Source organism: Rhinolophus sinicus, chromosome 3 (assembly GCF_057876585.1).
Source record: "Rhinolophus sinicus isolate RSI-liver-muscle chromosome 3, RSI-T2T, whole genome shotgun sequence".
Taxonomy (NCBI): Eukaryota; Metazoa; Chordata; class Mammalia; order Chiroptera; family Rhinolophidae; genus Rhinolophus; species Rhinolophus sinicus.
The window spans coordinates 144,929,383-144,954,439 of NC_142503.1; the positions used below are offsets into that span (position 1 = coordinate 144,929,383).

The window sequence follows — 25,057 nt, forward strand, 5'->3', positions numbered from 1 at the left end:
GTCCTGGCAAGTTATGCTCCCCCTAGATTCAAGGGTTTCTCTAGTCGTTTGTCAAGAAAACTTCTGAGTATTTATATTCCATGATGAGGTGGAAAAGACCTTGTGCTTGAAAATCTCACATACCTACTTTTAAATCCTGGTTCCGTCACTCACCACCTCCATGATATTAAATAAGTCACTAAAGCACTGAGCATTGTTATCCTTATTTGTAAATTTAGAATAATAATCTTTATCTCATAATGTTGTTATGGTGATTTAGAGATAAAGCATGTGAAAACCCCTGGCACATAGTAACTGCTCTAAACACATCCGCCTTATATTCCACAAAGAGGTTTATAAATTAACGAAGAAACAAATGAACAGTTTTCACAAGAAGCAATACTTAACCTTATTTGCAGAAACCTGTACTACCACTTTCTGAAGACACGGGCAAACCAGATCTCTTAGTAGCTTGCCTTGGCCTGTCTCTAGCTTTGGAACATTGTGCTTTTGGGGTGTGTCATAGTATGTTCTAATCCAAGGCCAAGTCTAGTTGTGCCAATAATGTTGGTATGTGAGTTTCCCTCTTACTAGGAGGCTCCATGAAGTAAGTCCTCAGATATGACAAGATGGAGTCTCTGGCCTTCATGTAATAACTATCAGAGAATATAAGATATTTACACAAATAACAATTACCCATGGTAGAAAGTGATATAGCATAGAGAAAATATATACAGAAAGTGTTATGGCAATTTAATAAGGAAAAATTGCTTCCAGCTGGAAAAGATCAAAAAATGGTTTCACTCCTGCAGTCAATAGAGATTTATCAGAGATGTGTCTGTGTAAGGTATTAGGCTAGGCACTGGGGATGCAAAGATCAAAATTATACTTGCTCTTGAGGATCTTAGAAACTAAGGAGAAAGTTACAGGAAAAAATAATTGCAGTACTATGTAGTAAGGACTTTTATAGTGGTTATTTTCAATGGGCTTTAGAAGCAGAGATCAAGAATAATTAACTGAGGGAGCGGCTTGTTAGCTCAGTTGGTTAGAGTGGGACCTCTTAACAACAAGTTTGCCGGTTCAATCCCCCCGTGGGCCAATGAGCTGCGCCCTCCACAACTAGATTGAAACAACTTCTTGACTTGGAGTTGATGGATCCTGGAAAAACACACTTAAATAAATAAAAGTTTTTGAAAAAAGAGTAATTAACTCACTTTACAGACAGTATGGCGAAGAAATGATGTTTGGGCTGATTCTTGAAGGATGAAGACGACTTTACCAGATAGAGAAGATGGGAAAGGGTATTCCTCGGGACTTGCCCTTTTATCTTGAAAGAATGTAGACCTTCAGAAATAGAGAGAATCTAGAACTGCATCAACAAAGGTAGGAAATTGTATTATCCAAGGTAGATAAATCAAAAGAAAGCACGAAGTGAAGTAGTTCTTACTGTAGTATGGGTGAATAAAAATAATACAGGAATTTGATCCAGTTTGTGGTGGGGTTAATGACAATGGGAAAAACTTAAAGATCTTCAAACTTGGACATGATCAGGTTAGAACTTAGAATTAAGAGGATTAATATTCTAGTTTTGTACAAAATAGGTTGGATAAAGGCACATTAGGAGCAAGGAGGGTAGTTAAGATACCGTTAAAATAGCTAGATAAGAGGTAATGAGATCATGTAGAAAATGGCAGGAGGAATGGAAGGGAGAGACCAAATGGAAGAAGTTTTACAGACATGGGTGTATAGCTATTGGCAATCTGAGTGTCTGAGAGAATGGTATACCATTAACAGAAATACGCATTAAAAGATGAGGCTTGGGGGAAGTGAAAAAATTTAGTTTGGAAACATTAATTTTGAGAATCTTCAAGAGAGTAATTTCCATAGACTGGTAGAAACAACAAACACGGTGGGGCAAGTGGTTAAGGAGAAATGGGAAGTGAGAAAGTAGAGGCAGCAAATGTAACTACATTTTTGTGAACTTTGGCAATGAAGGAAAAGAGTGTATGAGGAAAGAGGTTGAGGGTTTCCATTATATGATGAACTGGGGAGACCGTACTTATTTGTAGGTTGAAAAGGAAAATGAAGAGCAGACAAAAACTGAAAGTGAACGAGGAGAGGACACATTGATGGAACAAGGTCACGGTATCATGACTTTGGAGGGAAAGGTAATACTTCCCGATACAAGAACTTCCAGGCATAAGAGACAAAGAATCTCAGATTTTACTTCAGATGATCTCTTTTTTTTTCACTGTGTGGGAAATCTCACCCTCGTTTTTGTTTTTGTTTTGTTTTGTTTTCCAGTCCCTTGGCAGTTAAACCAATTTCTGACTGGTTTGCAACATGGCCTACTTAGTAAAAGAGACACTTTGCTGAAGTAGCATGGGAGTTGTGTAATTGCTTTCCTAGTATTCCTGCTGCAGAGAGCTGCCTGTTCAACTACTTCAGAGTTGATATCACAGTCCTCTGTGACTGGCTCTTTAAAATAGCTCTTCAATGTGTATAGATGTTGATTTTCAAAACATTCCCAACTCAGACATTTTAAAAGTCAGGAGTAAAACAAAAAAACCTCTAGAAGAAAAGAGACTACCTTTATGGCCTTAGGATAGGCAAAGATTTCTTAAACAGGACACAGAAAACACTAACCCTGAAAGGGGGAAAATGTGATAAATTGGAATTATTGGTTATAAATTTTTGTTCACCAAAAGATGCCAATAAGGCAGTAAAAAGACAAGACATGGAGTGCAAGATATTCTCAACATGTAGATAAAAAGATACATTCCCAGAATATATAAAGAATTTCTACAAATCAATTAAGAAAAAGACAGCCCAATCATAAAATGGGCAAATAATTTGAACAGACATTTCATGAAAGAGACTCTCCAAAGGACCAATAAACATTTTTAAAGGTATTCAGCTTCTTTAGTCATCAAAGAAACATACATTAAAACCACAAAAATACATCATTTTAGTTATCAAAATGGCTAAAAAGAAAAGAACAGAAAATATCAAGTGTTTACAAGGATTTGGCACAACTAGAACTCTCATACACTGCTGGTGGGAGTACAAATTGGTACAACCATCTTGGAAAACTGGTTGTATCTACTAAAGCTGAACAAAAGTGCATTCTGTGACCCAGCAATTCCAATCCTAGGTATATACTTAACAGAAACAACTGATTCAACACAAATATCCTACAGTAGACTGAACGAATAAATGTAATATATTCATACATGTAATACTACTCTACAGTGAGAATGAACCACAACTATATACAATATGAAATATACAACATAATGATGAACAAAAGAAGCCAGAGACAAAAGAGTTAATACTGTATGATTCCATGTATATAGAGCTCAAAAACAAGCAAATATAATCTATTCCATGAAGAAAGAGGATAGTGGTTACCTTTGGTATATGTGAGAGAGGGGTGTAATGTAGCAACTAGAAGGGTGGAGCCAGGAAATTTCTGGGGTACAGGTAATGTTATCTTTCTTGACCTGACAGAAGTTACACAGTTACATTCAATTTGTGAAAGTTTCTTGGAGATGTATATTCATGATTTGTGCACTTTTCTGTATGCATGTTAAACTTCAGAATTTTTTTTTTTTTTAAGTCAGAGGTCTCAAGCCTGTCAAACTCATTCTCATCATAGGTTTCAGTTAAGACAAGATCAGGATTGTAATTTGTCATTTTCCCTCTGATTTACCTATTTATTAAAATTATCCATGCTTCTCATTAGTTTCTATCTTCCAAATCTCTTAACTGCCCAGTTCTCTACATCTTGAAACACTTCAGTGCTCTCCACACAAGAGAATATTACACTAAGTTCTGTGGTTTGTGGTCTGTGCTTTTGTATTATAGAACACAGGTTATCGCCCTTAAAATCCATAACACAAATGAAATTGCTCCAATAAACAGATGGATAACAGCATCCACTTAGTTCTGAGTTCACAACCTTGAAGTCCAGCACTACCATAACTATGGACGTCCTCAGTTTGGTCAGTGCCTTAGTGCCTCTTGTTGCCGAATTCTGGCCTTCTGGTCCTCTTAAGGACATTTGGACATCAACCTCAAGTTCAAGAGGAAAGAATCGGGATTCCTCATTTTTGGCAGGTTATTTGTAGGTTATTCACCGTTCCAGACAGACAACTACCGTGTTTCCCCTAAAATAAGACCTAGCTGGACAATCAGCTCTAATGCATCTTTTGGAGCAAAAATTAATATAAGACCCAGTCTTATTTTACTATAAGACCTGCTTTTATTTTACTGTAATATAAGACCCGGTCTTATTTTACTATAAGACCGAGTCTTACATTAATTTTTGCTCCAAAAGACGCATTAGACCTGATTGTCTGGCTAGGTCTTATTTTCAGGGAAACACGGTGTACAAAAACACCTAAAATATGGACACCTGGGTATGAGAGGGGTAAAAAAAATGAAAGATGAACTAAGTTTTAAAGAGTAAAAATAAGTTTAACATCATGGATTCCTGATTTTAAATATAATACATTGCTGGTTCGGAGCACATGCAAATTTTGATTGTTACTACATTTCACCCCAAATATGATTTGAAGAGAAAAGACCGTTTCAATAATGTTCCATTTTCTAACCTAGGAACATGATGTGTCTCCTGTTCTTGTTATATAAAGTTTTAAAGATGTCTTCTTTAGGCCTTGCCCATTTCTTGTTCGGTTAATTAATTCTAAGTAAATACAAGCGATGACTGTGATTCCTGGGATTCCATGCTCCCAAAGGAGCCCAAGTGGGCAAAATGTGGATCTTTTTTCTCTTTCAATTGTGCATCTCCTAGTACAATTCAGGGAGGAACAGATTCTTCCCATTCATACGACCTCAGATCTATATTTTTATTTTCACTGAGGCAAAAGAAAGAAGAGGAACACATGGTTGTACTTTATCATTTTTGTTGTTGGTGTGAAAAATCTTAATATGTTATCTCTTAGCAGCTAATTTTCTCATTATTATTGCTCTTCTATAGTACTGCCATTAGGCCTAGGAAACAAGTCTCTTGTCTGTGGGCTCCATGCTGTAGAGGACCCCATATAATCCCAACCACAAAAAACAAATTCTTAAAGAACACAGAAGTGCCTGTGACACTTAGGATCAGATGAAACCTTTAACTACTCCAAACCATTCATCTCATTTAGTTCCTAAAGAAGCACTTCACATCTCTTGCTATTTGAAACAAATGGCAACTATTTTCAAATGCCACAAAGCAGAGGTTCTCAATTTTTTCCACTCAAGACCCTTTTACACTCTTAAAACTGAGGGCCCAAAAGACATTTTGTTTATGTAGTTATAGTATCTATTCATACTCACTTTAAATTAAAACTGAAAATAAATATCTATGAAATCATTTAGAAATAATAATAAACCCAGTACACATTAACATAAATAATATATTTTTTATGAAAAATAGTTATATTTTCTGAACCCCTCCCCCCCAAATGAGAATGATGTTGTTTTACACTTTTGCAATCTCTTCAGTGTCTGGTTTAATAGAATCTGCTTCTGCATTCAGTTTGTTAGACTACCATACGTCACACAGCCTCTAGAAAATTCCACTGTACATTTGTAAGAGAATGGAAGTGAAAGAGCATAGGATTTCTTAGTATTATTAAGAAAATAGTTTTGACCTTGTGGACCCCCAAAATGCAATGGGGAACCTCTTGGTATCTCCAGATCACAAGTTGAGAACCACTACCTTACAGGTTTGACAGTGGTACATGGTTCAACCTAATACACATCTCCCTAAAATATTCAGTACCAATAAATCAAATAAATACTTATATCTCTTTAAACATGGTATGCATTGCTTCTTAATAATTGACTTCTTATACTTCTAGTAATGTCTAAGTATTGTAACATGTATATTCAACTTTTATTCAAAAAAATTCACAAATCAGAAAATACACCAGTAGAAAAGAGGTTATGAGCTAGTTCAACCTAATTCAAAGGTAGTTTAGTAACAGATATATAAAAGCTTGAATTTTGCCATGCCATTTTTTCCAGGAATGTCACTTCCGAAAATTTATTCTAAGGAGTTTATCATGGATGTACTAGAATATTTATGTTACAAAGTCATGATAAATATATATTTTTATACTCAATGCTTTTTATAATATTGTTAAATCAATAATCTAAATGTCCAATGATGGAATTAAATAAATTAGGGGATTATAAAAGAATATTATGCAGTCATTAAAAATGATGCTTTTACAAGAATTCAATAATGACAAGGAAATGTGTTCATGAAACATTAAGTGAAAAGGAGTATGAAAAAACAGTATATATAGTCCAATACAATTATGTAAACATATGTGTGCCTCTGCAGAGAAAGGAGGCTAGAAGGAAGGACTAATATGTTTACAATGCATGTTGAGCTCTCCAGAAGGGAGTTTAGCTGAAAGAGAGTAAGCAGAAGTCAAGTTCAAACTTCACGAGCCTATCCCTGAACCTTGGGCACAGAATTGCATACATCCAGAGGGAAGGAAACCTTTTTCTGAATTGTTTAAAAGCATCAGTTGGACCACTGACAGCCCTGCTAGAAGAGCTGGGATTATGGCCAGTGTGTATTTTTTTCTCCTGGCGAATCTATATTTTCTGTTTTCATCAATGAGTATTACTTTTGCAGGAGAAAAAAAAAACAATTATTTTTAAAATGTGTCTTTTTATAAGCAGACAATTGATGGTAGTTGTAGCTGGGGTATGGATACATGGGTGTTTATTGTACTATTCTCTCTACTTTTTGTGTGCTTGAGAAAGTATCTTTTGTGACACCCTCAAGGACACAGTATTTTTTATAGCCTGCTCTTTGTTAAAACATAAATCTATATCTTTCATCATAACTGGAGCTTTGTTTTCAAATCTCTAATAGAGTCCAATGCCCGAGCGTCTCTAAAAGATTGGCTTTAGAGCTATGTATATATAGCAAATACAAATCTCTGCTCATTTAACATGGAATGTTTAAGCAAGATTAATAGAGACCTTTCAGACTCCAGAAAGCACTCGTATACTTAACTCAAGTACCCACTTAAAATCTAAGGCTGTGAGAGTTTTCAGTTTGCAAAAGATTTAGTGGTTCTTGGTTGATAGTTCTGACCTGCAGCAGAAAAGTGTTTCAAAACTAGACACAGAAACTCTCTAATTTCTCCCCCCCTTTCTTCCTTTCTTCAAGTAAAGAAAAATAGTCCTTGAATTGATGAACTGTTTATTTGGCAATTATCAGACATTGCTTGAAATTCAGTCTTCCTAAGCTGTCTAATTGTCCCTTGTGCTTCAATCAATAGCCACGGAATTTTTCCCTCTTACCAAATGTGCTTACTTGCTGATCACTGTTCCATCACTAACTTGTCTACTTGAACTTGAATAAGAATTTCCTTTTTCACCTTACTCTGTGAATTTAAGACAGACCAAGTCGAATTTTATCTCTAAGCCCCAGACCCATATATCTAATCTTTCTAAATATCTAACTGCACTTGGAGGTCTCCTAACCACTTTAATTGTTCAATACTGAATCCTCTCCTCTCTTCCCCCAACTTGATCTTCTACTGTCCCCATCTAATGAATGACTCCATCATCAGCCCAATGGCTCAAGTATAGTCTTCAGCATCATCATGCTTTTTCCTCCCCCTTATCTTCCCAGATTTCCTCCTGCCTGCCTTCAAACTATTCTTTCCCGCAGCAGCAGGAGTTATAATTCTAAAACAATGCCTGGCATAGAACATGCATTCAGGAAATAATTGGTGAATGAATGGAGGATAAACCAGATTCATTACGTTTTAGACTACTGCTTATGCTGGTCGGCATGAAAATTAAAGCTATGGTCAAATACAGGCCATGCCTTCTACACAGCTAGTGACCATTAGATTCCAGGTACCATTAGATTCTAGGTACCATTGATACTACTGCCTGGTTGGTTACAACACATATATGAAAAAGAGCTAGGATTTATGATGCCAATTCATAAACCAATTCAAGCATATTTTAATCTAGATAACGCTGCTCCTCAAAAACTCTGATTCCACTGATTTTGAAAAGTCTAAACCCGGATCTCAGATTTCTTTTCATTTCCTAGGAACACTCTTGTTTTTTTTCTGCTTTCGCTACCTCAGTTCAGTGTATCTTGTCATCTTGTGCCTGGTTTCTCTTCTGTACCTGCTGACTCATGTGTGGCACTTCTTCATAAAACAAAACAAAACAAAAACCTCAAGCCAATACTTGTGTTTTAGCAAATTTGATGCCTTAGGGAAATGGGGGAATTTTACTTATTGGGGAGGGGGTGAATTGGGGCAATTACATCAGAACCACAAAAATAACTTTAGGTGAAAAAGAGTACTATTTACTAAAACCTTTCTGCCACCCTACTATTGGTGACTCTTTTCATTGGTTAATTCGTTGCTGTGGCCTCTCTCTTTCTGTACTACCTAACTTTGCTTGTGTCTTCTCTCTGACATTGTCTTCAGAGAACTCCAAGTATTTCTTCCTGTATTAGTTTGGTTCCTACTCCCAAATTCAGCTCTGGGGTTTTCTTTGCATATTCAAATTCATTAAGATACTCAGCAGAAAAAAATAACAAATAACAATAACAACAAAACCCACCAACTTCCTTCTCTAAGATCCACCCTCAAAAGATAGATGCATTTTTCTCCCTTAGTTATGAAAAATTTCCTCCTTGTTAGTATTAGTAGTAGTTCCAGGCAGTACAATATATTTCATATTATCAGTCATAAATCTTTTGGGAAACAGTGTATAACTTAGGCATAAAAAGAGCTACCGTGTTTTTGCAGGTATTGTGGTAGAAAGGAACATTTATGAAAAGACTATGATATGTGAAATACTGTCGGACTAGTTGCTTTCATTTATTCATTACTTTATTGACAACCTCTATGGCAGACACATTCACTTAAGGCATTTACTAAACCTCACTTCCCAGTTTTCCCATCCATGAGACACCTGGACTGCCCCTGGTAACTTAGTGACTACACACAACAACTCCATCCAGGCAACTGCATGTGTACAGATAACTGCAGCATCCAATCACCTTTCTTCACGAGAGTACAAAGATCAGCTTGCGAGAAAAGTTGAGACTTCTCGCTTTGTTTTTCTAAGTTTGGGCCTTTCACTGACATTTAAGTGTGTATACATCCTGTCCTTCAGGATCATGTCCTTTTTTTCTTTGACCAGAGGTTTGGCTTCGGAGAATGACCAACTTTTCTCCACAATTGAAGAGGGTTCAAATTTTTTTTCTAGGCAGCCCTAATTCTCCGAGCTGATGAGGAAGATACGTAGCTAAGAGCAGCCTGGCTTCCGCCGCAGCGAGGCCCAGGATGCGAGTAACACGAAGGTGACAAAGCTGCGCCGGAGAAACGAGGGGAGGGGAAGGGACAGGCGGACGAGCTCGAAGCAGCTCAGCCTGGCTCGGGCCGCCAACCCCAGACGCCCTCAGCGCTCCTCCGCCCTCCCGCGCGACCCCTAACGGCGGGGACAGGGCTGGGGTGGAACGCGCAGTCACGGGCGCGCGCGCGCAGCCCCACCCTCAGTGACGTAAGAGGCGCGACGCGTCGCAACGCAGTGCAAATTGGGAAAGGGGGATGAGCTGGGCTGGCTTCCGTCGGGATAGCGAAGCTAATTCTTCCTGGGGTCGGTGGGAGATGGGCCTCTGGCGAGGAGGTTGGCGTTAGTGCAGCGCGCCTGGCGCCAAGGTGAGTGCGGGTCTGGGTCCTGGCCTTTGTCCCCCGGAAAGCCGTCCGCAGTGAACCCCCCTTCCTTCCGCCAGTTTCTGGTCACCCGGGAGACAAGCCCTGACCAGGGAGAGGGGTGGAACGACCCCGAACATAGAATCGGCTTTTGGAGGAAGGGCCCAACCTCGAGTCTTTTCGCTGCCCACTTAGGGTTCCCCAGCGAGTTTCGTGTGGAGTAAGATTTTCCGGTCCTAGAAGATGACCATTCCTTTTTGGACACTCAGACCTGATTTTGACCTACTACTTCTTGCTTCCGTTTTCTCATTTTTTTGCTAAGAAGCTACAATCGCAGGCCTTCGTACAACCCCTCAGAGTGTTAACCAGTCCCTCCTCTGTCCCAGTCAAACTTGCTTTTGGTTAAGTGTCAAGTATGAGTTTAAGGACCTATAAGCTCATCAGAGTTAAAAACTATGATTTCCCCAAATAAAAGCTTTTCTTTCTTAAAATTTGGCCTCTTTCCTAGAGTTGTGGGACAAGTAATTTCACCTCCACTCCACCTTGGAAATTATCAGAACCCTGAATCATTTATATGTAAAACGGCAGACCACACTTCTGGGTTTGTCATACCTCCAGTTCGTTCTGTGACCTTGAAGCAAGTCACTGAATCACTAACAAAATATTTACCTGAAGACAGAGGTGTTGCATGGCCGAAGGAATTTACTATTTGTTAAGAGCTCTGAGAATTTCAGATGAAAGGGATGCCGAACTAAAGGATGTTACTCCCTGAATCTGCAAGCATCCTTACTTTTGTATATTTTTTTGCTGCAACCATTGAAAATGTCAAGTGATACTTGTTAAGGATGTGTTCCTCTTCTCGGCTGGCTCTGCGGTTTGCTATGTAAGCAGAATTTGCACTTCAACAGATTCTGTTTAAGATACATTGTTGTTGAATGTATTTCATGACGGATTTAGTTTCTCCTAATCCACAGTACTGAACCAGTTTATGTGAAAGGTGATGTTGGTTCTGCTATATTGATATGGCTGCCTTGAAATGTGTATTCCTTTTCTTGTGACACGTTAGGTGCATCATTAAAATTAGATACTAAAGACTTTATAATAATAAAAAATAACAATATGTCATTAATGACATAAAGGAAACTCTTTGAGAAAACAATGCATGAGAAAAACTGACAAAAATAGTTTAAAGCTGTCATTTTAGCCTTTAATTTTTTATATATTTACTTGGGCTTTGTTAATCATTAAGGTCATTTGTTAATGTGAACATAATGGGAAAGAACCAAAAAGGGTTTTGTAAAGTAACACAGTTGGAAAATAAATCCAACACATCAGATTTTTTCCATAAAATTTCTAGCATGTTTTATTATGAACTTTTATACATGAAAATATACATGTTTTTGTAGAGATGAAAGGAAAAAGAGGTCCATTAAATATGAGTTGCTAATCTTAGAAATAATTAAGAAAGAATGTTTTTAAATCTTGGTTATTGTTCCAGTTACCTATTGCTGTATAACAAATCATTTAAATGGCTTAAAACTACAATGTATTATCTCTTATGTTTCTCAGGGCTGCCTTGACTCAGCTGGTTGGTTCTCACTTAGGGTTTCATGCACGTGTAGTCAGATAAACAGCTAGGGTTGGAGTCATCTGAAAGCTCAACTAGACTGGACATCCAAGATGGCTCATTCACATGGATGGCAGTTGATGTTGGCTGGGAGTTCAGCTGGAGATGTCAACTGGAGTGCCTGCATGTAGACCCTTTGTGTGGCTGGGCTTCTCACAACATGGAGGCTGAGTTCCAAGAGCAAGTGTTTGAAGAGACAGGAAGTGGAAGCTGTCTCTTAAAGTCTGTTAAAGCCTAGACCCAGAAATTGGCACAGCATTACTTCCGAGCTTCTCTATTGCCTAGAGGATTCAGAGCCCTCCCCCAAACTTATGATGGAGCTCTGCCTTTTGAAAGGAAGAATGTCAAAGAATTCGTGGCTGCTGTTAGCCTACCTTAATTTTGTTGACAGAGTTGTATTAGACTAATGTTTGGATTTAACAGTAGTTGCAGAATAAGATACACTTCCGATTTCTTTAACCAAAGTGCTTTATATCTTCATGGCATATTACAATTTTCAGAGCATTTTTCTGTATATATTTTTTAAATTTGATACATATGAAAACTTTATGAAGCAGATGAATCATTCCCATTTTGCAGAGGAAAGTAAACAGAGGCATAGTGGCAGTGGTGGTGTTGGGAGGATTTAAGGAATTTGCTCAAAGTCATATAATAAATGGAAAATTAGTCTAAGACCTACAGTACTTTTATAATATAATATTTTTATTAGTAAATAATGAAATGTTATATTAAACTCATTTGGAATTCCATATTTATAACCATACTAATTTAAGTAAAACAGTACTCATGTATAGTGAATAAAGTCACTGTTAAGATAGCTAAACCTTGTCTTTTGACAGTTTCGTTTTTCATATCATTAAATTCTCTGAAACATAAGAATAATGATGTGAACCTGCATGTCTTTCTAACACAGTGAAATGAAATTATATCTCAATTACAAAATTTTGAAAATGATTTCTCATAATTTTGGTAGATTGGGAATTATATGACTTTAGATGTTGATTTCAGGTGGAAACTAATTGTCATTTTTATATTATTTTATTGTTTCTAGTAGCACGCTTGTATCTGTTCATTACGTCCATCGTTCTCTGTCTTCGTTGCACATTAGAATTCACCTGAGGAGCTTTGTAAAAATGCCGATGTGCAAGTCCTGTCCTCAGGGATTCTGATTTAACTGTTTAAGAGTAGGTTCTGGGCATCAGTATATGTATTTTAAAAGTTCTGTAGATGATTCTAGTGCTCAGCTATGATTGAGAACCGTATCTCTTTTTGGTACATACTAAATATGATCTGATTCCCTACGGTAAAAAAAATTAAGGCGATAGAGAGAGGAGATAGGAAATGGGTTAAGGTTATAAATATAGGTAGACACCTATTCTGGGAAACAGTTACCTTTCAGTTTTTTCTAGGAATAGTCCTTAGTAAAACCAACAGATTTTGGCATGGTGTATTAGTACCTGTTTTATGGTACTTCGCTTGGTATTACCATTGTGTACTTATCTTTCATCTTAGGAGATAGAAACTTTTGGGGGTATATTCTTTGTATCCCCTGTAGCTCTCAGCACAGAACCTTGAATAGATGTAGGTATTCTAAATGTTTACCAATTGAAGCCAGTTTATATACTTTTCACAATGAGGGCTATTTATTTATTTACTTTTTTTTTTTTTTTAAGCATTTTAAGAACTTTGTAAAAGTTCTTGGAATTCTCATTTTCTTTGGTTTCCATGATATTACACTTGCCTAGTTTTCCTTCCTTCTGTGTTTCTTTCCTTCTTAAGGAAACCTCTCCTCCCCACAAGTTCTGAGCTCTTTAGTATCTTAGCTGTAGAGAAACAAGCTCTCATTTCCTAGGTGATTCTAGTTCCTGATTTTAGTTACTAGTGTAAATGATGTCTATGTTTTAAAAACTATTATAGAAATTTTAAAAATACACATAAAAGTGAAGAAAATGGGATTATTTTAAATCATATCCTAGATAACGTATCACTTCAGTGTCAATACTTTATCTCCTAAAACAATAGGAATTATCAAAATTAATATTAATGCCTTAATAGTTGATTTCATACCTGTCCAGGCTCTTTGTAGACCTGTAATTACATATTTACGTCTCTATCAAGCATCTTTCTTTTGATTGTTGTTCCTTTTACATACACTCAACATGTTCAAAATTTCCTGTAACTTGATGGTTCTTAATTGGGGGTAATTTTGCTCCTCCAGGGGATGTCTGGCAATATCTGGAGACATTTTTGGTTGTAACAACTGGATGGGGGTGAATACTACTAGCACCTAGTGAGTAGAGAGGCCAGCGATGCTACTAAATAGCCTATACACAGGGCAGCCTCCCAACAACAAAATTGTATTCAGTCCAAACGCTGCTGTAAACTGATCAGTTTTTTAAACTATTGCACTATATTCACTTTTTGTTAACAGTGCTACCATTCTTCACATTTCTCAGGGGTGGGGGAGAGAGAGAAAAGGTACACACAAAAAATATTCTGTTTCAGTTAATCTGTTATCAAAGCACGTTTCTTCTTTTTTATGTTCTTTTTTTGCAGTAGCCTGCTAGTTATTCTTTTCCAAAGTACCATTCCCTTGTTTCTGTTTCCTTCAAATCCATCTTGTATTAGGTTGGTGCAAAAGGAATTGTGGTTTAAAAGGTTAAAAATAATTGCAAAAACCGCAGTTCCTTTAGCACCAACCTAATATATCCCGACTTTGACCTACCTGGAGATACCATGTTTCCCTTTAAGAACTGGCCTCTGATTGCCTGCTGAATTAAATAGAAACAATTCTGGACGGCTTCAAAAATCCTCCATAATGTGACTCTGTCTCCTTACCTAATACACTTTCTTGTTAGCCAACAAGAAATTAAGTGTTGACTGTAAGGACTGCTGAGATAGATGCTAGGGATCTATCAGTGACAGGTACAGACAATCAATTGATAGAATTGATTATTTCCCAGTGATCCCGATAGTATTCCTTATTTTTCTCATTGCCTTCCCACACTAGTTCCTCATTTTGTATCTGTTCGTGTTGGTTTCCTCTTCTGGAATGCCCTCCTTTCTCACTGTATTTATTCATAGCTGTATCCTTTCCTTAGGGCCGGTTACTGTCTCTATCTTACCACATCATCATCAGTGATAAGCATCATGTGTGCTTATGAAGTATGAGGGTCTTACAGCCTAGTCATAGTTATCATTTGGTCCAAATGCTGTTCTAAGGGAACAATACTAATAACAAGTACTATAGCATTTGGACCAAGAAATGATCTCCAAGAACTAGGACAATCAGGGATGGAAGGCGTGGAACCTAAGTTGGTCCTTGAAGGAAGAGGGACCACAGAAGGAAGAAGAGAGGAGAGTGCAGTCTGGGCTGGAAGAAACTCGCCCCCCACACACACACACACTCCGCAAGCTACACCGAATTTTCCCTTTCTTTTGACTTCCCAGCTTCTGGAATCACATATTAATATATAGTGTAACAATGAATTGTTGGCTTATTATTTAATGAGCATAAGTTTGCTCTTGGTAACTAGGCTAAGATATGTGTCAGAAGCCCTATGGTATTCTCTTCATCCCTTAGAGCAGTGTTACTTCAAGTAGCCCGTCTCTGTTACAGGCTTGCAGCCTGTATTAGAATATAAGCAGTGTACTGCTTTCTTCATAGAGAAAGGCTTGTTACTATTAAAAGTTTAGTGTGCTTAATTGATTTACATTCTGTCATAAACTTGTATTTTATCACAGAACGGTACCAAACAGTTCCTCATTCTGCATTGGTCTGTGGACCATATTTGGAGGACTTGTACACTTTTTCGGTTGTAACCTATAGTAGTGAGAAATACATTTTACATTTCATCCCAGTGTTCTATGTAAGTATACATACATACACATAACCCAAACTACAGTTTCATGAAACGATACTTAACCTTACTATATGTGGCATGCTCTGATATTTTCCGTTTTATTTTTTTTCAAGCTGATTGTGACCTAAATGGATTTTAAAAACACTGCTCTCAAGCATTTGGCACAGTGCTACATACATAGTAGATGCTCACAAAATACCAGAAGTTTTAACAGTGATTATTTCTTGAAAGGGTTGATCCTTCGTCATCCTTTAGGATTGCTTTAAAACATTATTTTATCAATATGTACTTGTCTGGCATTTTACTAGAATGAGTATAGAATGGATTATATGACATTTAAGACAGGATATAATGACTACTGTTACTGTCTAAAGGGCAGAGGTGAGGTGAGATGTTGAGTGGCCAATGGAAGACGAATTTTGCTTTTCTTTCAGCGTTGCCAAGGACCTGGGCAGTGGCTCTGAAGTCCTGGTTAAGGTATCGGGACCAATTTGAATGACCATAGACCTCAGTCTTCACTTTTTTACTCTTTAGTCTTCACTCTGTGATTCAAGTCATCTAATTTCTACTCTTTCTCTTTGGATGGATCAGAAGGCTGTCGAAAAGAGAGGGATACATAGGTTTTCCATTTTCTCCCCGATAGTTACCTCATTTTCAGCATTGTCTGGATTTCACTTTCGGAGTATGGCTGTTTGACTAAAGCTAGAGTTCTTAATCTTTATCAGGTTTACACATCTTTAAGAAAATTTATTTTTGTTTTAGAAGAACGTTACTTTTTGTTACACATACTTAGTTTTGTTTTTTACTGCCAGTCCTTTTTGAAGCCTAACAGTTTTAATGGTTTGTATGTTATATTTAGTTTGTTCTAGCTGTGTAGTAACATCAACAAACCTCTGCTGCTCTTTTCCTTTTTACTGTTTCAGCCAAAATAAGGAAACAATTCATTCAATCTTTCTGGCCTTATTTTCTGTCAATCTATTTTGAAACTACTTTAATGGCATAATGCAGCAGAATGACTTATCAAAAATTAAACACATTAAATTTCATATAACTTTAAGTTGATTATATATTCTTCTTTGCTTTGTCACATGATTACGAAAAAAAATACCCTTTACCTTGTGCTTTGACTTCTGCAAAACTATATGTGATTGTAGATGCTGAAATAGCAATTAAGGCAATGTTGGAAGTATTTTTAACACTGGGCATCTTATTTGACAGTATAACTTACATAATTTTGTGAATGAAAATGGAAACAACTGTGGTCCTCTGACATTATCAGTGAAAGTTGTTACTTATTTCAGCTGTTCTCAAAAATCAAATAAGGACAGAAAAGACAACTTTTAAAAAAGCACAATCTTTCTCCTAAAAACCCTCACTAAAACCTTTGGTGTCATCATAATCTTAACCCTGTACTTTCCCTCCATGTGTCTAATCATTTGCCAAGTCTTGTGATTCTACCTTTGCAGTGTCTCTTGGATCTGCCTCCTTCAATCCACCTCTGCTCCCCTAGTTCTGACCTCATCATCATTCCTGAGGATCATTCTGATAGGTAACTAGTGTCTTCCTTATCTCCATTCTTTGAAAGCCTTTGTATTGTCTTCATTTTGGATGTATAACTCCTTCCTTAGAACCCTGCTATGGCTCTGTTACTTTTTCATTTTTTAATTTTTCAGTTACATTTGACATTCACTGCTATATTAGTTTCAGGTGTACAAACAGCATAGTGGTTAGACGTGTATTTATATAACTCACAAAGTGATTCCCCCGGGCCCTCTGTTAATGTTAGAAGACAAAAGAATAAGTGCTTTATTGTGATATTCAAGGTCTTCCATTATCTGTTCCTAGACTGTTTTTTTCAGGTTTTAGTGTCTAGTGGATCTTTGTTCATTGTCTGTACTGGCTAGTTCCTAAAGATGTTCTTTACTTTCTTAACTTTTTCCTCATACTGTTTCTCATCTCTGTCAAAAGCCTTCTCCCACCAAAACTCAAATAAATGCTCTCTTCCCATGATGTTTCCCCAGATCCCTCTCGTCATACTTAATCTTCCTTCTTAATTTTCCTTATTGTAAATTATTTGTAACTCTAGTTTGATATATTATGTTGTATTACCACTGCTTACAACTTTCTCTTTCACATTAGCTTTCTAAACTCCGTGAGGAAATGGAGCACATCTAATCTTTGAGTACCCAGAAGCACAATGTCTTCCATACAGCAGAATATCTGTGAAAGTTTGAATTGAATCTAACTTTGAAATAGCTAATGATTTACTATTTTAAGTTGCCTAGGAGGCGTATGTAGTTTTTATATCCTTTGTCTTTTAAAGATCCAAGCTTCAAAGGTAATCTTGAGAAACAGATTCAACTAGATCTTCATTTTATTATAGAAAGTTCAAATCAATAGCTTTCTTTTTTTCAGCCAAGAAACCTAACTGTCATGAATCAACAAAGCAAAGTAGTGTCTACCTGGCTTTTTGAACACACATTCTGTGGTTAGACCAGTAGTACTATTGACCTAGATAGAGGATAGAACTGGAAAACAGATACTATGACACTGACATGTGGTTACTCTGCATAACTCTGTCTTTAATCCTTATCTTAGTACATTTAGTAGTGTCACAGATTAAAAAAATGATTGGGCTTTTTGGGAATTACATTTCAAGAGCTGGCTTATATCAAGACAGCATATGATGGCCTTCTGTGGTTGAGTAAGCTTAAGATCCTAGCTGAGCTTGTTGGGGGCAGAAAAGTCAGGGATAACTCTTGTTGTTGTTATCTTATTGTCTTCTGGCCCTCATTAATAGTCCAAGCTCCAGTGTCCCCTGCCCTGTCACAGTGATGTCTGTTGTGGTAGCACTGAGGTCTCAGATTTCCTTAATCACCTTCCTGAACACTTAGTTTCTTGCCCTTAGTTTCTCTTAATCAAAAGTATTATTCCTCAACTATTGCTGCTTATGTTTCAGTAGAAATCCTGTTTCTGGAACACCACTCCACTCTATTCCATCATTCTCTTTTTTATTGCCAATTTTTTAAGCTGTCTACAGTCTACTTCCATTTCTTTATTTCTTAATGCTCGTGCTCTTCTACTCACACCACTGGCAGCTGTATGGAAGCTATATGGCAGCTATACCGCAGCTGTACTTCACAGGGTTGTATATCTATCAGGCTCTTCCAATATTCCAAATCTGTTTTGTTTTTTTTAATCAATATTTTAAAAACATTATTTTGTGTTTCCTTGTTTCACCCATAACTTCCTAACGTTTACATCTGTCTGGGTATTCTTTTCATATTTATATACAATTTCATATTTTTATTCATACTTGCATTGTTATACTCATAATTGCTTTCTTTAAAAATGTTTTATGAAATATGTTAACTACATTATATATATTCTTTTATGTGCTAAGAAGCATGATTATAAAATGATCACCTGCCTTTCCTGATACCACTGACATTCCTTGTGTGTGCCTCCCTGATTACATCCTTTGCTCCCCCAAAATAGAATTTTATTAGGTGCAAAAGTAATTGCGGTTTTTACCATTGTTTTTAACCTTTTAAACCGCAATTTTCCACCAACCGTACATGTTTAACATTTCCTGTTTTTCTTTACAGGCTTACCTCATTTGTATCCTTAAAGCAATATATTGCTCCATGTGATTGGTTTTTAAACTTTATACAAACGGTGTTATGTTATGTATTCCTGCTTTTTCACTCAACATTAGGGGGATAGGCAGCAGGTGAGGAGGTGGTGGGTGTGGAAGGGTAAGGTATGTGCTTTGTCTACATTGTTTATCCTGGGATGTAAGGACCATGTCTTATATACCCTTCGTATCTCTAACACCTAGATCATGTTTTTTGCAACATAAGACACTCAGATGATGCCCTTGTCTCTATAAGTATGAGGACATCCAAGGGATCCCTGTCAGACTCTTTCCTTGATAGACGCTCTTAGCTGTTTTGGTGATGAATTGTTGATGAATTAGATACCTAACTAGAAGGACATTCTTAACATTAATTGATCTATTTGGAAGTCATGGTGTGGTCCAGAGGCTTTCTCCTTTGTCGCTATAGCTTTAGATACAGAACGCAGGATGGAGGGAAAAGTGTAGAAAATGTTTATAGATGAGCTCATTGTTTTTAAAGGCATAGATCTGAAGCTACTATTAAAGTGTTTGGTTAAATATGTGTTTATAGATATATGGACCAGGTATAAATGGACAAAATTGAAAATTATAAAAATGTGACTTTCAGAGGAAAAAGACAATTAGGTTTAGTAACTAAGACAATGGATTAACAGCACAGGGCTACAAGGGATGCATATCAAGAAATCAGGAAGTATTAGTGTTTAATACAAAATGTGACTAGAATCAAAGCAGACTGGGTGCTTTTGGAGATTCACATAGGTGAGCAGAAGAAGCCTTTTTCCCCTAAAGTTACACCTCAATCAGTGTTTTAGAATTAGATGTTCATTAGTGACCATTCATCTAATAATAGTGAACTGATAGGAAATAAGTGATGGAAAAAAAGTTGTAATCTCTTAAATGTATTAAAGTGACTATTCAAGTTGTAATTAGTTCTTTATAACTAAAGACCTTCTATAAATTTAATTGGATTCCTGAAGTTTTCATTTGGTGACACTTATGATCTTGCCAAGACTCCCCACTTGATGTGCTCCCCTGATCTCCCTCATCTACATGCATCCCTGCACATGTATGTGTACACACACACACACACACACACACACACACACACACACACCCCTCTACACCTTAATCGGTACATACATACCTAGCCTTTCTTGCTCTTGTCTTCATTTTGTTTACTACCTCCTCCACCTGGTAAAATCAGAATTTACCAGATGAGATGAGGAAACAGAATGTCATGAAACTTCAAAGACCTTTACAGAGTAAATCAAAGTACTGGGGTATATTCTGCCAGAAACATGTTCATATGTCCCCAGCTCCATATAAAGTGGCCTGTCCTACCTTCTCCCGCCCCCACTTGTTTCCTTTTATAAACTGGTATCATCAGTGAAAAAGAGAAATATTTCTACATGAAACTTTCTTCTATTTGTTATCTATATACATTAATGCAGGTTTAACAGAAAAAAATGTAAAAGCTCTTATTTATTCTGTTAGTTCCTTTGACAGGAAAGATTCCTAATACTTAAGGCAAAATGATACAAATAGTAATTCATTTAGTTAATGAAAATTTATTAAAAAAAATGTTTATTGATATCTTGTAGTCCCAAAATAGACATTCAAGATAATTTACTCTGTTAGCAAAGGATATAGTTTAGGAGTTTTATTTTTTTAACTGCTCACTTGTTTTATTGTTAATGAGGAAACCTACTGGAATTATTTGTATTCATTTTGTTTCAGAAAAGAACTACTTTTAATGAAGTACACCATCCATTTTGAAAGTGGAAAAGTAAAGATTATTCATCATGCCTGCCGTGGCTTCAGTTCCTAAAGAACTCTACCTCAGTTCTTCACTAAAAGACCTCAATAAGAAAACAGAAGTTAAACCAGAGAAAATAAGCACTAAGAAGTATGTATCCATTGCTAGTTTGACTGAGTCATATATTTTGAGTTCATTTCCATATTAGTAAATGAGTTGGGTGAATAGTCAATTTAAAGTTTACTTGAACAATGATGTCATCTCACAAATAAAGTAAGATCTCCTTAGAGAAGTTCGTAATTTTATCTTGGAAGAATACATTTATATTTTGCTAATATGCGTATTACCTGTTTTCCGACAATGTACCAGATCATAAGTTTAAAAGTAAAAACTACAAGGGTTCTACAAAACTCATTCAGCCACAGTTACTATCTTTTCATAAAACAGTATAAAATTACCTCTTAATTAAAGATTATTTTTATCCTTGTGTATTTCACATATAAGAGATGGTCTTAGCATAGTCTTTCTTTGATTAAAAAAGGAGAGAGATGTATTTTTTATCTAGTATTCAGCAAAGTATTAATTTGTGGCAATTTGACATGAACTTTTTACCTATTGATTTATTTGATGTATTATAGAGTTGGAAATGAGAGTTTCAGAAAGAAAGGTGCGACTATCCAGCCATATATGCAGACTTGGGGCAAGCAGATTTTAGAAATCAGGGGGAAGATAGGTGTTCGATGGCTAGAAATAAATGGGATGCTCTTAAAAAAATGGTATGACTCCAAATGAACCTGTGATGAGGCATCTAAAGAAACTTATGATTGCACAGGGACATCCTTATGAGTTAATTTTTAAAGGAACTAAACAGAAGATGGGAAGAAAACAAAACATTAAGGATGAAGACAGGAAAATAGCATGAACTTTAAAGAAGGTCAAGAAAGAAAATCCCAGAATGAACTAATATCCCTAAACATTACTAAGCTCAAACTGGGCTTTTTATAAAGAGATCTTTGGTGGGGAGGGCATGCGGGGGTGGGGGGGGTAGGAAGAATAAGAGTTTGGCCTACTTCTTCAGTTAAGTTGGTAATGTTGATGGGATGACAGAAAGCAGCTCTATTTAACTCCTGTTGAATAATTCAGATAGGAAACAATGGGAAAGATAAAGCCACCTTGAAACTTTCTCAGAGGGCTTCATCTAACCCTAAGACAGATTGATCCATTCTAGCAATGTCTGGTTTTGCTCTAGGACTGCCTGATCCCATAGGAAGTGGTATGTCGGAAGGACTTCCTAAATGTACCACCACAAAGTCATATTCTTGCTAGAGACTGTTAGAATCCTTTGAGGATGTTTGACTGGTTCCCTGGACTCACAGTGGCACTGTAAGCCATCTCAGCTTGACCTGCAACAGGCGTGAGGTGTACATGCATCAGAGTAAAAGAAATTGGAGGAAAACCCAAGGACTGTTGCACCCACTCCTAAACTTTTCTAGAGAATCTCCTTACTAGCTTTGGTTTGATTTCCCTGTCCTAGGACAGTAATGCCACATGGGGCAGGGCATACACAGTGACTGAAATGGTCCTTGAATAGGACTATCTTTGGTCCTAAATATCCCTTTGGCCTTGTTCTTTGTGTGGTGTTCTAGTTTCTTGGCCTGACCAAGTTCATCATTAATCCATGCCTCAGTCTTGGGGCGCAGTTTGCAAAAACAAAACAAGATGGACTGCTCTGTGTAAATAAGCTATTGATAAAAGCATATTGTACGTAAGCATTGGCATTATAACTTGGTTGCCAAAACTTTAATCCTAAGTGAATGAATTCCTCTCGCAGAAATGGCCTGTTTTATTAATTGGCTTTCTAAAAACTGTCAGATCAGGAAAATGTCCTTAGAATGAATGCCACAGAATCTTCAAATTATTTTACTGAAGTGGAATTTTAACATGACATATTTTGGGTCTTTAAGTTTCTTTTTCTTCCAGGACCAGTGAATCAGAGTGCAGTTCAGCCATTTTGTAGAAAACTTTAACCAAGTAAAAAGATTGAACTCATGTCCTCGTTTTTTTCCCTAGTTTCCTGGATTTTTAGGTGGGGAGAATTTTACGTAATTGTTAGAAAGGAGTGAGGATAATTGAAAGTATTTGTTTTAACATTAAAATAATAAAAGTTTTAGCTTTCCTACTTCAATACAAATGGTATGTTCTTTATAGTGGGACTATAATGAGGCTGTCCGAGGACTACTTGCCTCAGAATTATCTGTTACAGCAAATCTTTTAAAACTGATCTGCACTTTGAACAGTTTGTTATATAAGCAAGTATTATGAAACAGAAGTGTTTACTTGTAGCGTAAGGGAAATATTCAGGTTGCATCCAAGCTTATATATAACTTTGTATCGATTCTGAAATAGAACAACCTAAATTATGAAATTTATGGAGATTCTCTGTAGACTTTAGATGTGCCTTTTTTCTCCCAGATGTCAAGTATTTTAATTATTGTTTCTCTAATTTTAAGTTATGTACAGAGTGCCCTGAAGATCTTCAAGACAGCAGAAGAAAGCAGATTAGATCGTGATGAGGAAAGGGCCTATGTACTATACATGAAGTATGTGACTGTTTATAACCTTATCAAAAACAGGCCTGATTTCAAGCAACAGCAGGTACCTTTTATTTCTGCATTTTTATTTGCTAACTGTTTTTGTACAACAGTTATTGATTTTTAAAAGTTTTAACTAATTCTGAAATGTAGATCACATTGTGTAACATAGCATCACGTTCAAACTTATGCTGATAGAAAAGGCACATTGTAGATTTAGTTTCATTACTCGCAAATATATATGTGTACATATGTGGATACACACACTGTATACACATTTTTAATTTGCATTAGACTAGTACAAGTTTATAGCAACATACAGACTCATAATCAGTTTTCTGTTATGATAAATCGTTGCTAGGTCAAATGGAAGGATTCAGTTTACTCACATTAAATAAGAAAAATATGACTACTTCCTCAGGATTCAAGGTTGAATCACTTGTTTTTATGTGACAGCTTTTTATCACTTACACTGTAACCATATTAAAGATCTTAGTTTGCAAAATTAATGCTGATTGCTTCCATTTTTATAATTATTACATTTATTTTTTGCTTTTAATCCTTTGAGCAGATGCCTTTCTTCACTTTGCTGAAGCCATGGATAGGGAGGGCAGGGGGGGTGTAAATGAAAAAAAAGAACTGATGACTAGGATAAGTGTTGCTACAGAAAACTGTTGCATTTCAATTGCACCAGAAACAGACAAAAGAACACAAAGTTTAGATTAAAGAAATGGGAAGATTTTGGTTGGTCGTTCCACTTTTACTGAGGAACTATCCTGCTACCAGACAATAAATACATAGTAGCAAAATATTGTCTATAAATGTTATACCTAGTAGAGAAGCCATTCTTGAATTAATATTGAGATTTTTTTTTATTTTGTTCACTGGTGGTAGAATTGCCTTGCCTCATATAAATTGGCTTATAGAAGTTAAAGTTCTCTTATTCTTTGAAATAACCGTATTTTTCTCCACAGTAGTGAGACTGATGCGTTTCTTTTGGTGTTTGGTTAAGGGATATAACTTCAGTTTTATTTAATGGTGATAGAACATTGCTGGTGTTTCTTCTAACCAACAAGGTTATGCTAATAGTAGTTATGGGGTTTTAGATCTAGCTTTGGGGGGTGGCTCCTTGCATTTGGAGGTTCATCCTGTCCACAAATAGCTAGATTGGTCCTGTCCTTGGAACATTCTTGGGCATCCTTATCTGCAGATAGAGACAGAGGCCTGCCCAAATTCAAACAGGTTTTTGCATTCTCTTTGATGTTTTTCACAGTATCTATTAAAGTGGAATTGCTTAAAAAGAAGTGTGAAAATGTTTGCTAAAGTAAATATGTTTGAAAAATTTGCAAATTTGGGTACGTTTGGTAGTTTTGGTGTTTGCTGTTTTGCCTATTATTGTGGAGCCAACTTTTTATGTACTTTTTAGTTTTTTGCTTTATTTTTCAAAGTTAGTAGTTACTTTTCTCTGACAAGTTCGGGAGTGTTTTTGTAGCTACATTTTGTTTTTTGTTTTTTTTTAACCTGAGAATATTGGGAATCAACTTTAATCAACAAGAGATTTTTCTGCTTCCACAGAGTATCTATTGCATTTCCAAAAGGAGTATCTAGTTGAAGGCGACAATTGTTCAGGTTAGGAAGCTCCCTGTTACTTCATATGCTACAGTTGTTCAGTTCCTGGTTTTCAGTAAAAGGACTATTTTCATTTGCTCTGTCCAGGGTACCACATTTGCTTCTGTTTTAGAACTGTTTTTGTTTTGTTTTATTTAGCCAGACTTCTCCAGTGTGCTTCAAGTATACATGAAGTGTTAAATTTACTAACTAAATGCTTTTTGGTTTTTACCTTTTAAATCAGGTAGGCTCAGAATGTAATGTCACCAGT

At 36.4% G+C, this 25,057-nt stretch overlaps 1 protein-coding gene across 3 annotated transcripts in view; it reads left to right on the top strand.

Annotated features, from left to right (window-relative positions):
• Positions 1-9,147: 9,147 nt before the first annotated feature.
• The window catches only part of USP8 (ubiquitin specific peptidase 8), a 51,813-nt gene continuing 35,903 nt past the window's right edge, over positions 9,148-25,057 (top strand). Inside the window, exons 1-4 of one of the 3 annotated variants that reach the window (XM_019730658.3) lie at positions 9,563-9,707; positions 16,658-16,740; positions 20,569-20,737; positions 23,098-23,242. In XM_019730658.3, the coding sequence (XP_019586217.1) occupies positions 20,634-20,737; positions 23,098-23,242 (249 nt within the window). In that variant the 5' untranslated portion in view covers positions 9,563-9,707; positions 16,658-16,740; positions 20,569-20,633. Of the gene's footprint in view, positions 9,350-9,549; positions 9,708-16,657; positions 16,741-20,568; positions 20,738-23,097; positions 23,243-25,057 lie in introns of those variants that run through there. The other 2 variants (XM_019730659.3, XM_019730657.3) reach the window with 2 other exon arrangements.